Source organism: Lipotes vexillifer, unplaced genomic scaffold, assembly GCF_000442215.2.
Source record: "Lipotes vexillifer unplaced genomic scaffold, Lipotes_vexillifer_v1.1 scaffold22, whole genome shotgun sequence".
NCBI lineage: Eukaryota > Metazoa > Chordata > Mammalia > Artiodactyla > Lipotidae > Lipotes > Lipotes vexillifer.
Genome location: NW_006779050.1, coordinates 1,703,436 through 1,717,865, shown reverse-complemented (window position 1 = coordinate 1,717,865; position 14,430 = coordinate 1,703,436). Strand labels below are relative to the sequence as shown.

The 14,430-nt window shown below is 40.4% G+C and overlaps 1 protein-coding gene across 1 annotated transcript in view; it reads right to left on the bottom strand.

The window, feature by feature from the left end:
- The window catches only part of PAPSS1 (3'-phosphoadenosine 5'-phosphosulfate synthase 1), a 109,297-nt gene that overhangs the window by 72,404 nt on the left and 22,463 nt on the right, over window positions 1-14,430 (bottom strand). The window contains 2 exon segments of the mRNA XM_007472394.1: window positions 6,384-6,502; window positions 10,617-10,755. Coding sequence (XP_007472456.1) covers window positions 6,384-6,502; window positions 10,617-10,755 — 258 coding nt within the window.

Below are 14,430 nucleotides of genomic sequence, written 5' to 3'. Positions count from 1 at the left end.
ACGGAAGTTTATAGCTATTCAAGCCTACCTCAAGAAACAAGAAAAATCTCAAGTAAACAATCTAACATTACACCTAAAGCAACTAGAGAAAGAAGAACAAACAAAAGCCAAAGTTAGCAGAAGGAAAGAAATCATAAAGATGAGAGAAGAAATAAATGAAATAGAAACAAAGAAAACAATAGCAAAGTTCAATAAAACTAAAAGCTGGTTCTTTGAGAAGATAAACAAAATTGATAAACCATTAGCCAGAATCATCAAGAAAAAGAGGGAGAGGACTCAAATCAATAAAATTAGAAATGAAAAAGGAGAAGTTACAACAGACACCACAGAAATACAAAGCATCCTAAGAGACTACTACAAGCAACTCTATGCCAATAAAATGGACAACCTGGAAGAAATGGACAACTTCTTAGAAAGGTATAACCTTCCAAGACTGAACCAAGAAGAAACAGAAAATATAAACAGACCAATCACAAGCAATGAAATTGAGACTGTGATTAAAAATCTTCCAACAGGGCTTCCCTGGTGGCGCAGTGGTTGACAGTCCGCCTGCTGATGCAGGGGACGCAGGATCGTGCCCCGGTTCAGGAAGATCCCACATGCCGCGGAGCGGCTTGGCCCGTGAGCCATGGCCACTGAGCCTGCGCGTTCAGAGCCTGTGCTCCGCAACGAGAGAGGCCACAACAGTGAGAGGCCCGTGTACCCAAAAAAAAAAATCTTCCAACAAACAAAAGTCCAGGACCAGATGGCTTCACAGGTGAATTCTATAAAACATTTAGAGAAGAGCTAACACTCATCCTTCTCAAACTCTTCCAAAAAGGTGCAGAGGAAGGAACACTCCCGCACTCATTCGATAAGGCCACCATCACCCTGATACCAAAACCAGACAAAGATACTACAAAAGAAGAAAATTGCAGACCAATATCACTGATGAATATAGACGCAAAAATCCTCAACAAAATACTAGCAAACAGAATCCAACAACATATTAAAAGGATCATACAACACGATCAAGTGGGATTTATCCCAGGGATGCAAGGGTTCTTCAATATATGCAAATCAATCAATGTGATACACCATATTAACAAATTGAAGAATAAAAACCACATCATCATCTCAATAGATGCAGAAAAAGGTTCTGACAAAATTCTACACCCATTTATGATAAAAACTCTCCAGAAAGTGGGCATACAGGGAAGCTACCTCAACATAATAAAGGCCATATATGACAAACCCACAGCAAACATCATTCTCAATGGTGAAAAACTGAAAGCATTTTCTCTAAGATCAGGAACGAGACAAGGATGTCCACTCTCACCACTATTATTCAACATAGTTCTGGAAGTCCTAGCCACAGCAATCAGAGAAGAAAAAGAAATAAAAGGAATACAAATTGGAAAAGAAGAAGTAAAACTGTCACTGTTTGCAGATGACATGACACCATACATAGAGAATCCTAGAAATGCCACCAGAAAACTACTAGAGCTAACCAATGAATTTGGTAAACTTGCAGGATACAAAATTAATGCACAGAAATCTCTTGCACTCCTATACACTAATGATGAAAAATCTGAAAGAGAAATTATGGAAACACTCCCATTTACCACTGTAACAAAAAGAATAAAATACCTAGGAATAAACCTACCTAGGGAGACAAAAGACCTGTATGCAGAAAACTATAAGACATTGATGAAAGAAATTAAAGATGATACCAACAGATGGAGAGATATACGATGTTATTGCATTGGAAGAATCAATATTGTGAAAATGACTATACTACCCAAAGCAATCTACAGATTCAATGCAATCCCTATCAAATTACCAATGGTATTTTTTACGGAACTAGAACAAATCATCTTAAAATTTGTATGGAGACACAGAAGACCCCGAATAGCCAAAGCAGTCTTGAGGGGAAAAAATGAAGCTGGAGGAATCAGACTCCCTGACTTCAGACTATACTACAAAGCTACAGTAATCAAGACAATATGGTACTGGCACAAAAAGAAAAACAGAGATCAATGGAACAAGATAGAAAGCCCAGAGATAAACCCACACACCTATGGTCAACTAATCTATGACAAAGGAGGCAAAGATATACAATGGAGAAAAGACAGTCTCTTCAATAAGTGGTGCTGGGAAAACTGGACAGCTACATGTAAAAGAATGAAATTAGAACACTCCCTAACACCATACACAAAAGTAAAGTCAAAATGGATTCGAGACGTAAATGTAAGACCGGACACTATAAAACTCTTAGAGTAAAACATAGCAAGAACACTCTTTGACATAAATTACAGGAAGATCTTTTTTGATCCACCTCCTAGAGTAATGGTAATAAAAACAAAAATAAACAAATGGGGCCTAATGAAAATTCAAAGCTTTTGTACGGCAAAGGAAACCATAAACAAGACGAAAAGACAACCCTCAAAATGGGAGAAAATATTTGCAAACGAATCAACGGACAAAGGATTAATCTCCAAAATATATAAACAGCTCATGCAGCTCATTATTAAAGAAACAAACAACCCAATCCAAAAATGGGCAGAAGACCTAAACAGACGTTTCTCCAAAGAAGACATACAGATGGCCAAGAAGCACATGAAAAGCTGTTCAACATCACTAATTATTAGAGAAATGCAAATCAAAACTACAATGAGGGGCTTCCCTGGTGGCACAGTGGTTGAGAGTCCACCTGCCGATGCAGGGGACACGGGTTCGTGCCCCTGTCCGGGAAGATCCCACATGCCACGGAGCAGCTAGGCCCATGAGCCATGGCCGCTAAGCCTGCGCGTCCAGAGCCTGTGCTCCGCAGCGGGAGAGGCCACAACAGTGAGAGGCCCGCGTACCACACACACACACAAAGAAAACAACTACAGTGAGGTATCACCTCACACCAGTTAGAATGAGCATCATCAGAAAATGTACAAACAACAAATGCTGGAGAGGGTGCAGAGAAAAGGGAAACCTCTTGCACTGTTGATGGAAATGTAAATTGATATGGCCACTATGGAGAACAGTAGGGAGGTTTCTTAAAAAACTAAAAATAGATTTACCATATGATGCAGCATTCCCACTACAGGGCATATCTCCAGAGAAAACCATATTTCAAAAAGACACATGCACCCCAATGTTCATGGCAGCACTATTTACAATAGCCAGGTCACGGAAGCAACCTAAATGCCCAATGACAGGCGAATGGATAAAGAAGTTGTGGTATATATATACAATGGAATACTACTCAGACATAAAAAGGAACGAAATTGAGTCATTTGTTGAGACGTGGATGGATCTACAGACTGTCATAAGAGTGAAGTAAGTCAGAAAGAGAAAAACAAATATATATTAACGCATGTAGGTGGAACCTAGAAAAATGGTACAGATGAGCCAGTTTGCAGGGCAGAAGTTGAGACACAGATATAGAGAACAGACATATGGACACCAATGGGGGAAAACTGCATTGGGGTGGGGATGGTGGTGTGCTGAATTGGGTGATTGGGATTAACATGTAAACATTGATGTGTATAAAACTGATGACTAATAAGAACCTACAGTATAAAAAAACAAACAACTAATACTAAACTTTCATTGGGTTATTTGTATGGAAATATGTTAATATAAATGTTTCCGACATTACATGAAATTTCTAAAAATCTTATATGTTCTGGTATAATGCTATAAGCCATAACTGTAGTTATTACTTTAAAATGTATATCTCAGAAATAATTAAATTTCCTTGTCAACTGCATTATTATGAACTTTCATCAAATCTTTAACCATGGTCATTTTTAAGTCTTTTGTCATTCACAGACAGTTCTGGGTGTACTCTGATGCTTTTGCAAAAATGTTCCTCATAAAAGGGTTTCAATCTTCAAGGAATTCATGGAAAAGACTCTGACAAGTACAGGTTTCTGGTAACTGACTACACTGCTGAACTGAATGAATAAGCATTTTCAGAACTCTAATGGAAAACTGATGAACTCATAAAAGTGCTAAGAAAAGATCAAGATGAAAAAAAAATTAATTACATGGGACTGAGTGAACTGATGACGATGATAATTTTTGTGACTTTCTGTCTGAATTAAAAAAAAAAAAAATCCCACAAGGACTCAGAGGCAAAAAATATACAAATCAATTTTCACTGCAAAGTAAAGGAGCTGTTACAGTGGAGGATTACTGGACTGAATGTCAATATTATGACACAGTATGAGTGTGTTTTGTGTTTGGTAATTATATTCATTGTTGCTTTTGTTGTGGTCATCCATTTACAATGCTTGGTGTCAGTCTATCTCTTGTAAAAATAAAATACAGTGTGTGTGTGTGTGAGAAAAAATAACTTTTTTAAAAAAAGAATCAAACTGGGACTACTTTCTCACACCATATACAAAAATAAATTCAAAATGGGTTAAAGACTTAAATGTAAGGCCTGAAGCCATAGAACTTCTACAAGAAAACATGGGCAGTACGCTCTTTGGTCTTAATAGTATTTTTTTTTTGGCTATGTCTCCTCAGGCAAGGGAAACAAATGCAAAAGTAAACAAATGGGACTACATCAAACTAAAAAGCTTTTGCACAGCAAAGGAAACTATCAACAAAACAAAAAGGCCACCTACTGAATGGGAGAAGATATTCACAAATGATATAGCTGGTAAGGGGTTTATATCCAAAATATACAAAGAACTCACACAACTAACTTCAAAAAAACCAAACAGGGCTTCCCTGGTGGCACAGTGGTTGAGAGTCCGCCTGCCGATGCAGGGGACACGGGTTCATGCCCCGGTCAGGGAGGATCCCATATGCCGCGGAGCGGCTGTGCCCGTGAGTCATGGCTGCTGAGCCTGCGCATCCGGAGCCTGTGCTCCACAATGGGAGAGGCCACAGCAGTGAGAGGCCCGCGTACCGCAAAAAAAAAAAAAAAAATCCGATTAAAAAATGGGCAGAGGATCTGAGGATCTGTTTTTCTAAAGAAGACATGCAGTTAGTGAACGAGCACATGAAAAGATGCTCAACATCATTAATGATCAGGGAAATACAAATCAAAACCACTATAGAGATAACACCTCACACCTGTCAGAATGGCTATTAACAAAAACACAACAAATAACAAGTATCGTCGATGATGTGTGGAAAAGGGAACCCTCATACACTATTGGTGGAAATATAAATTGGTGCAGCCACTATGGAAAACAGTATGGAGATTCCTCAAAAAATTACAAATAGAACTATCACATGATCCAGCAATATCTCTCCTAGGTATTTACCCAAAGAAAATAAAAACACTAATTAGAAAAGCTATACACACCCCTATGCAGCATTATTTACAACAGCCAAGAAATGGATGCAACCCAAGTACCCATCAATAGATGAATGGATAAAGTTGTGGTATATGTATATAATGAAATATTACTCAGCCATGAAAGAGAATGAAATCTTGCCATTTATGACAATATGGATGGACCCATAGGATACTATACTAAGTGAAATAAGTCAGACAGAGAAAGACAAATATTGTATGATTTCACTTTTACGTGGAATCTAAAGAACAAAACAAATGAACAAACTTAACAAAACAGAAACAGAGTTATTGATAGAGCAAAAAAATTACCAGAAGAGAGGGGACTGGGGGAGGAAGAAAGAAATAGGTGAGGGTGATTAAGAGGTACAACCTTACAGTTGCAAAATAAATGAGTCATGAGTATGAAATATAGTGTGGTAAATACAGTTAATAACTAAGTAATATCTTTGTGGCAACGTAACTAGACTTATTATGGTATTATGGTAATCATTTTGAAATGTATATAAAACATCAGTATGTTGTGTAACAGAAACTAACACAGTATTATAAATTATACTTCAAAAACAAATGAACATACAAACAAACTCACAAAAAAAGAGATCAGATTTGTAGTTACCAGAGGCAGGGGGTGGGGGGAGAGGGAACTGGATGAAGGCAGTCAAAAGGTACAATCTTCCAGTTATAAGGTAAATAAGTACTAGGGATGTAAGGTACAACATTATAAATATAATTAACACTGCTGTATGTCATATATGAAAGTTCCTAAGAAAGTAAATCCTAAGAGTTCTTATCACACACACAAAAAAATTTTTTCTATTTCTTAAATTCTGTATCTATATGAGATGATGGACGTTCACTAAAACTTACTGTGATTATCATTTCGTGATGTACATAAGTCAAATCATTACGCTGTACACTGTAAACTTATACAATGCTGTATGTCAATTATAGCTCAATAAAATTCGAAGAAAGAAAAACAATATAAAATACAAATGTTACTCCATATTACCACCAGCCTTTTTTTGGAGGGGGAATGTTATGAGATGGATATAATTATTCTCTGGGGATTCCCTTTTGGACCTCCTCTTACCCGTTCCTGTAGAAGTTCCACAACCTGCTGGACACAGTCATTTACATCACAGGAGTCTGTTTTCAGCACCAATTCCGGGGCCTCTGGTTTTTCATATTCAGAATCAATCCCAGTGAAACCTATAAAAGGTAAAAGACAATAGAGGGAGTGGAAATTAAAATAGGTTTGTTTCCTCAGTGCAAGGCTCTGCTATGCTGAAGTTCATATTTATGTTGCCCCTTCTAAGTTACGGGGTTATAATACTGAAACTTCTTTCCTGGGAGAAGATTTCTAATTAAACTTTTGTTTCTTCTTTGAACACAGTCAATCCTTCTTATTCGCAGTAGTTCTCTTCAATAAGCCGCCACACACACAAAATTAGTGAATACTGAACCACTGCTTCTAGGAAAAATGTGGGTTTGGCTTCCTGTGGGCCTCTAGTCACCAAATTTTTGTCAACCAATTAATATATTTTTTTTATGAGTGTTTCTGTTTAAAGACACCTTATTTCATATATAGTGCTGATTCATTAACACCGAGCTCATGGCCAACAGCACCAGAACTCATGTCTGAACAAAGCTTATCTAACACATGTATTTTCTCCACAAGGCAGGTCAGTCTTACTTCAGCACTGTGCCGGGGGGCCATTATAAACAGCAAAATCACCAACAAAAAGAAAAAAAAAAAAGTAAAACACATGGCACTAAACAGGCCACCAAAAGGACACTTCTTGGGCTTCCCTGGGGGCGCAGTGGTTGAGAGTCTGCCTGCCCATGCAGGGGACGCGGGTTCGTGTCCCGGTCCAGGAAGATCCCACATGCCGCGGAGCGGCTGGGCCCGTGAGCCATGGCCACTGGACCTGCGCGGCCGGAGCCTGTGCTCCGCAACGGGAGAGGCCACAACAGTGAGAGGCCCGCGTACCGCAAAAAAAAAAGGGCACTTCTTTACAGTATGAGAGCTGAAACACAAAAGCCTTGTTCAACTTCAGCTGGGAATGTATATTCTGGGTGACTAAAATTTTGCTGCTCTGTGTGTGTCTACAAGTGACAGCCAAAGCACTGTGGGTATATGGATGTGGGGTAACAAATTTTAGTGAGTAGGCACATTTGCAAATCTGGAATCTTCCAATAATGAAGATTGATGGTATTTCTATCACCCTTCCTTTTTTCTGTTAAGTAAATGCCTACAGTGCCTGTGAAGAAAACAGGAATGAATACCAAGTAATCCAGAGCATCCAATTTCTCCACAGGAACACAGGATATAGTGCCTAAACCCTGGGCATAAAACCAAACTCGACAAGATTTTTTTCCCTCTCAGTGCAAAAACCAACGCCAAGTCAATCTGTCCATTATATTCACCAGGATTATCTACAGCCGAATTGAAGCTCTGCAGGGTTCTTCTGCCATCACATTAAGTGTTCAGGCAAGACAGATTAACTACGATTAGCTTAAGCAGAACATAAGTAAGGAATCCTTTTACATCACCAAAAATGTTCCACAATCAAATGTAACCAGTTTAGATATTAACCACTATTTAGATTTTCCCTATCTGTATATGTGCTACTGTGTAACTGCCTAGAAGAGAAAGAACACATGATGTTAACCACAGAATGGGCTGGCTGAGCTGAAGATATGCTATTCCTATCTTTCATATTATTCCATACCTAAGTCATTCGAGATCTGTCTGCCTTGGAATGACAAGTCATTCTTGGGTTAGAATGGTCAACATGAACTTAAAATCATTACTAAAAAGCTTTAAAATAAACACTACAAGTCTATAGCCCATCTATTTCACTTTTTTCTATTTCATATTTTTAAGTATCACATGAAGTTCTGAACCCAAGAAGAAATTTTTGCATTACCAATATTCCCAACAGTATTAGTGCTGAGTCACAGTAAAATAGGTGGGGAAAAAACAAACCTGGTTAAAACACTAGTTCTTAAGCTCTGATTCTCAAATGTGGCTCCACGCTGGAATCACTGGGTCCCACCCTTAAGAGATTCTGATTTCAATGGCCTGCGGTACAGCCTTGGCACTAGATTTTTTAAGTCCCACCAGATAATGCTTATGTGCAGCAAAGCTTTGAGGATCACTGTGTTAGAAGACTTGGTTTAACATTTTAAAAGCCCAGGAAGTCTCTTCCTAGTTAATTTAGCCCATAAGTAATTACAGTAAATGTATACTGTGAGAAAAATGTTTATATTTAAGTAAATAATAACTACTTGAGCATTACTCATGAAAATAATCTAGGTATTTAAGAGTAGCTGACACAGGCATATATTTACAGTTTAGGAAATGCCATATAAAGGCCTATAAAAGCCTGAAGTCTGCTGAATGTATGCAATCTCACCCGTCCCTGAAATGTTTACCATCAAGGCTCTGAAATAGCATTGGTAGGAAACTTTTTAAGCACCATTCTTACAATGAGTAAATGATTTTGAAAACTGTCCAGTCAGGAACTCTAGCACCATGGCAAACCTAAAATAAATAAACGTGTGTACACACATGCACACAAGTATACATTAACCTAAGAACATTTTATCAATGTCTATTCAAAGAAATTAAGAAACACCTGGTAAACAAGTAAAACATAGAAAACTGAACTAATACAAGCACATTCCCAGATACAGAATGTGAACTGTAAGTGACTCAAGGTATTTTGGATTCAGTCTTATTATTCATCTTTGCATCCCCAGCACCAGATATAAACCTTGCAAATAGAAAGCACTGATCAAAGTGTTGAACATCCAATTTCCACTCCACCTTCTAATCCACTGGAGAAGCATTTACTGTGTGTGTGTACCAAGTATTATGCTTTGGGCCACACTCTGTGCTAAATTCTAAAAATAACAAAAATGGTAAAGATGTTGTCCTGGCTCACAGGGTGCTTACTCCAGCTGAGCAAACAAATCTACCTCCCTCACCAACCCATCCTTGCAAAAACTACAAAACCAACTACAGTTAAAATGAGTAAAACATTCAGACTTCAGGATCCTGGACACACTGTTCTGCTTCTCTTTGCCAATCTCTACTACAAAATACAGAAGTGCACACTGGCCGTCAACAGAGAGAGGGTGACCTAGAAATTAAATGGATAAACTGTTTTCCCTCCTGTTGTCATATATTATTCAGGTCAGGCAGCCTATTCTCACTAAGTCAAGAAAGTACAGGCTTAATGGGTGAAACCTGAGTCTCCATGATGGCAAGACTGGATACGAGCCCTGCCCAAGGAACCAGATTCACCACGGCCAGTGGAACTTGCCCCAACTGCTAATGGGCTCCCAGGTCCAAACAGAAGAGCCCAGAATAACAAGCATTTTCCTTCCTGTTCCACCTTTTCCTTTCTAGGGCCAGAAGCTGGTGCTAAAATCTACACTTCATAGAGCTCCTGGGAGCTCCTGGGGGTCTGAGGCTATCACACTCCCTGCTGTGAAGGCAAACAAAAGTTAGGGGCATGAATTGATCCCAAACAATGCTGAACCTATCTTTGATTTTTCTTATGCTGGTGTGCCCTCTGTTACTGTTAATAATAATACCGGTAATAGACCAGGGCTAATGTCAAAGGATGTCTAAAAGATAAACAGAATGACTGGTATCAAGGGCGACAGCAGAACGGGTTCTAAATGTCTCTTTCTATGTCCAAATTTTCATCATAGTTGAAACTCTGGGAGCAGACCATAAAATCGAAAATACAAGCTGTATGTACTTTGATAAAATCACAGATATGTTAATTTAATCTAATGCAACAATCACACATAGAATGAATTTCAGACCATTCCAGGCACTACGATATAAATAAGAATGAGACATATTATATAAATAAGAATGAGACATAAATAAGAATGAGACATGTCTCATTCTTAAAATGCTTATAATTCAGGCATTTTTCCCAGTAGCTATGAAATGTCCTACATCTTCACTGGAACAAAGAGAACAGAAGTGGCAGCAACTATCCAACTAATAGCCAATCTAATGCTAGGTACCTAATTATACCAAATAGGCTTCTCAAAGTCCCAATCCTCTAAAACTGCCTTGTGAGTAGGATTTCAACCCGATCGATGATACTGAGTGTACACAGTGCCAGGTACTACTGGTAGGCCTGAGAGATACAACAGTGTAACAAGACCTGCTTTCTCTTCTCAAGGAGCTCCAAGTTGTTTGAAAACTTCCATCTCTTAGAAAAGATTATCAGTCTCAGATATGGTAAGATGAAACATCTAAGGAAAGACAAACTGGGAAAAATATATTACTTACCTTTAATTTCTCCCGCCCGTGCTTTTTTGTAGAGTCCTTTGACATCCCTCTGTTCACAAACATGCAGGGGAGCATCAACAAACACTTCAAAAAAAGGTAAACTTGCACCCTCATGAATTTGCCTCGCATTGTTGCGATCCTTAGAAAAAAGGCACATACGGAAAAGTAATAAAGAGTGCTCATATGAATCAAGGGTACTATATTAACGTCAAGGACAAGTAAAAGTGCTTTTCAGCTGTGTTAGTGGAAACAAAGTTTAATTTATATTTTGAAAATATAAACTGAAAAAAAATAAACCCAAGAAATTATTAGATTAACACACCCATTCTTCATTAAGGATTCTTTTTATTTTTTTAACATCTTTATTGGAGTATAATTGCTTTACAATGGTGTGTTAGTTTCTGCTTTACAACAAAGTGAATCAGTTATACATATACATATGTTCCCATATCCCCTCCCTCTTGCGTCTCCCTCCCACCCTCCCTATCCCATGCCTCTAGGTGGTCACAAAGCACCGAGCTGATCTCCCTGTGCTATGCGGCTGCTTCCCACTAGCTATCTATTCTACGTTTGGTAGTGTATATATGTCCATGCCACTCTCTCACTTTGTCACAGCTTACCCTTCCCCCTCCCCGTATCCTCCAAAGGCCTGCTATTCTGAGATATTGGCAAGTTCCAGGAGGGAGAACAATGGATGCCCCATAAAAACTTTCACCTAAATTTTACGAGGAAGCTGAGCCAAAGCCCAGCTTAAATGCAGATGTCAGTCATCAGGCCTCTCTCTTAACAACAGGCTCAACCTCAGCCTGAGCTAGCGTGAAAGTAACTTCACAAGGGATCCATTCAGAACCCTGAGGCTAGTTTATTCACTTGCCAAATACAAACCCCTGCAGCCGCTACACATCTCTAGCATTCCCCAAACTTTACTTTTCTGCATGGCTCCTAGCCCCCAACTCTGCTAAGACCTTCACTGCTCCGCCTAAACTCTCTCTGGAACACTGCTTCCTTTGTAAGTGAAACTCTTCTTCTTTCTGGTCTTAACTGAAAGCAAGTTCTCCCTTGAGGATTCACTCATCTTCCTGTTCTCAAACGCAGGCTCCACGTTCATATTCTATAGACAAGGCAGTGCCACCATTTTCAAGGCTAGCCCCTGCAGCTTCCTCCGTCCTATCCCCACATGGCTCATGTTATCATTTACCACCTTCCTTACGGCCCCTCAACCCATGCCTACTTCCACTCTCATCAGATGGCCACACTTCTAATTTCAAAAAGAAAATCCCCAGGGACTTCCCTGACCGTCCAGTGGCTAGGACTCCGTGCTTCCAATGCAGGGGGCGTGGGTTCAATCCCTGGAAGGGGAACTAAGATCCCACATGCCGTGTAGCATGGCCAAAAAAAAGAAAGAAAAGAAAAGAAAATCCCCAGACACGAATGCTCTCAATCTCCCCTCTGCCATATAATTTACCTATATCCCCCACCTTTATCTCCTTTCCTCCTGCCGCTCCTCCCTTCACGGATTCAAAATCCCCTACTCTGCAATGGAATACTATTCAGCCATAAAAAAAGAATGAGATTTTGCCATTTGTAGTAACACGGATGGGCTTGGAGGGCATTATGCTGAGTGAAATAAGTTTGACACAGAAAGACAAATACTGTAGGATATCACTTGTATGTGGAATCTAAACAAATACAACCCGACTTCCCTGGTGGTGCGGTGGTTAAGAATCCGCCTGCCAGTGCAGGGTACACGGGTTCAAGTCCTGGTCCGGGAAGATCCCACATGCCATGGAGCAACTAAGCCCGTGCGCCACTACTACTGAGCCTGCGTTCTAGAGCCCGCAAGCCACAACTAATGAAGCCTGCGTGCCTAGAGCTCGTGCTCTGCAACAATAGAAGCCACTGCAATGAGAAGTCCCACACAGCGACGAAGAGTAGCCCCTGCTCGCCACAACTAGAGAAAGCCCACGTGCAGCAATGAAGACCCAATGCAGCCAAAAGTAATAAATAAATTAAATAAATAAAATTTTAAAAATACAACAAACTAGTGAATATAACAAAAAAGAAGCAGACTCACAGAGATGGAGAACCAACTAGTGGTTACCAGTAGGAGGGGGGGAAGGGGCAACACAGGGGTGGGGAGTCAGAGGTACAAACTATTAGGTGTAAGATAAGCTAAAGGATATAGTGTACAACATGGAGAGTAGAGCCAATATTTTGTAATAACTGTAAATGGAAAGTAACTTTAAAATTGTACATAAGAAAAAAAAAATCCCCTTCCTGCTATTGAACCTTGCTCAATCCATTATTGCTGTTGCATCTGGAACTTTCAACCTCCTCCTTTTCCACTAGCAACAAACAAGTAAAAGTCACTCTCTTCCATTAAAAAGAGATGAGCTAACAAATCATACAAAAATTCCCTCAATCCTGGCACTCTCCAGGCCATTCTGCCACATTTCATACTACTAACCCCGTGTACTGCAATCCTGCTACTCCCCAGTCGTTCCTATGCAGGCTCCCCTGTGGCACTGGTGTTGCCCACATTCTACCAGGAGACCACTGCTCACACTGCACAGCCCCTGAGCACTTTTCTCAACTGCTTTCACAGTGTAAACTATAGCATATAAACCAACACTCAAGCCTGAACTCTGACCTCTCCCGAAATTAAACACACCTCTCCAACTTCCTCCAAAATACACCCACCTGGAGATCTCCCAGGTACCTCAAACTTAACACATCCAAAACTGAACCCACTCTCTTTTCTCCCAAGCTTGCATTCCCACCTATACTGCCCAAATCAAGGGATGATGACACTACACTCACCCAGAATCCCCAGAGTTGTTCTGGCTTCTTCCCTTTGCCGTCCCATCCCCTGCATTTTGTCACAAAGTCCTTCAGATTTTACCTCTAGACATTTTACACTAACCCAGTCTGCACTTCTTCCCTAGCTCCTGGTTCAACCTCATTTTTCTTGCCTGAACAACACCCTTTTAATCAGTCCGCTGGCTTCTAGCTTTGACCTGCTCAAAGCCACACTCTACACTGTCCCCAGGATGACAGAGGATGCAAATTCAACCACGTCACTAAACTCTTCAGAGACTGCCCAGCACCATCAGGGTAAAACCCAAGCTCCTCAGTGTGAAGCGTCGGGCCTTCTCCACCGGGCCCCACCATTCTCAGTTTTGCACCTGATGTTCTATTGATAATTAACACCTGCCTGGTCTACCAGGCTGCTTGGGCCTAATGCCTTTGCCATCCCCCCTGCCAAAAACACTACACCTCTCTCCTCTGGCTACAGCAATATGTCCCCTCACAGCACAGCTCCATGCTAAGTCCTCCAGGAAGCCTACCCTCATGTCCAGGCTGACTGAGGCCTCACTTCCGCTGGGTTCTCAGAGTACCCACCACATACCTCTGTCACAGATCTCATCCCAATATACTGAAATAATTTCAGTAGCTTTATAACCTTAGTATCTGGCAGAGTGATTAAGTCGTGATCCTTCTATTCCAACTGTCCTTTTAAATGAAGGTGTTCCCCAAGTTTCCATCTGTGACTCGCTTCTCATTCTATATACTCTTTTGTACACTCAACTTCATCAAGGTTTCAACAATAAAGCTAATGATTCCCCAATTTTTTTTTTTTAATTTATTTTTGGGGGCTTCCCTGGTGGCACAGTGGTTGGGAGTCCGCCTGCCGATGCAGGGGACGCGGGGTCGGGCCCCGGTCCGGGAGGACCCCACATGCGGCGGAGCAGCTGGGCCCGTGGGCCATGGCTGCTGAGCCTGCGCGTCCGGAGCCTGTGCTCCACAATGGGAG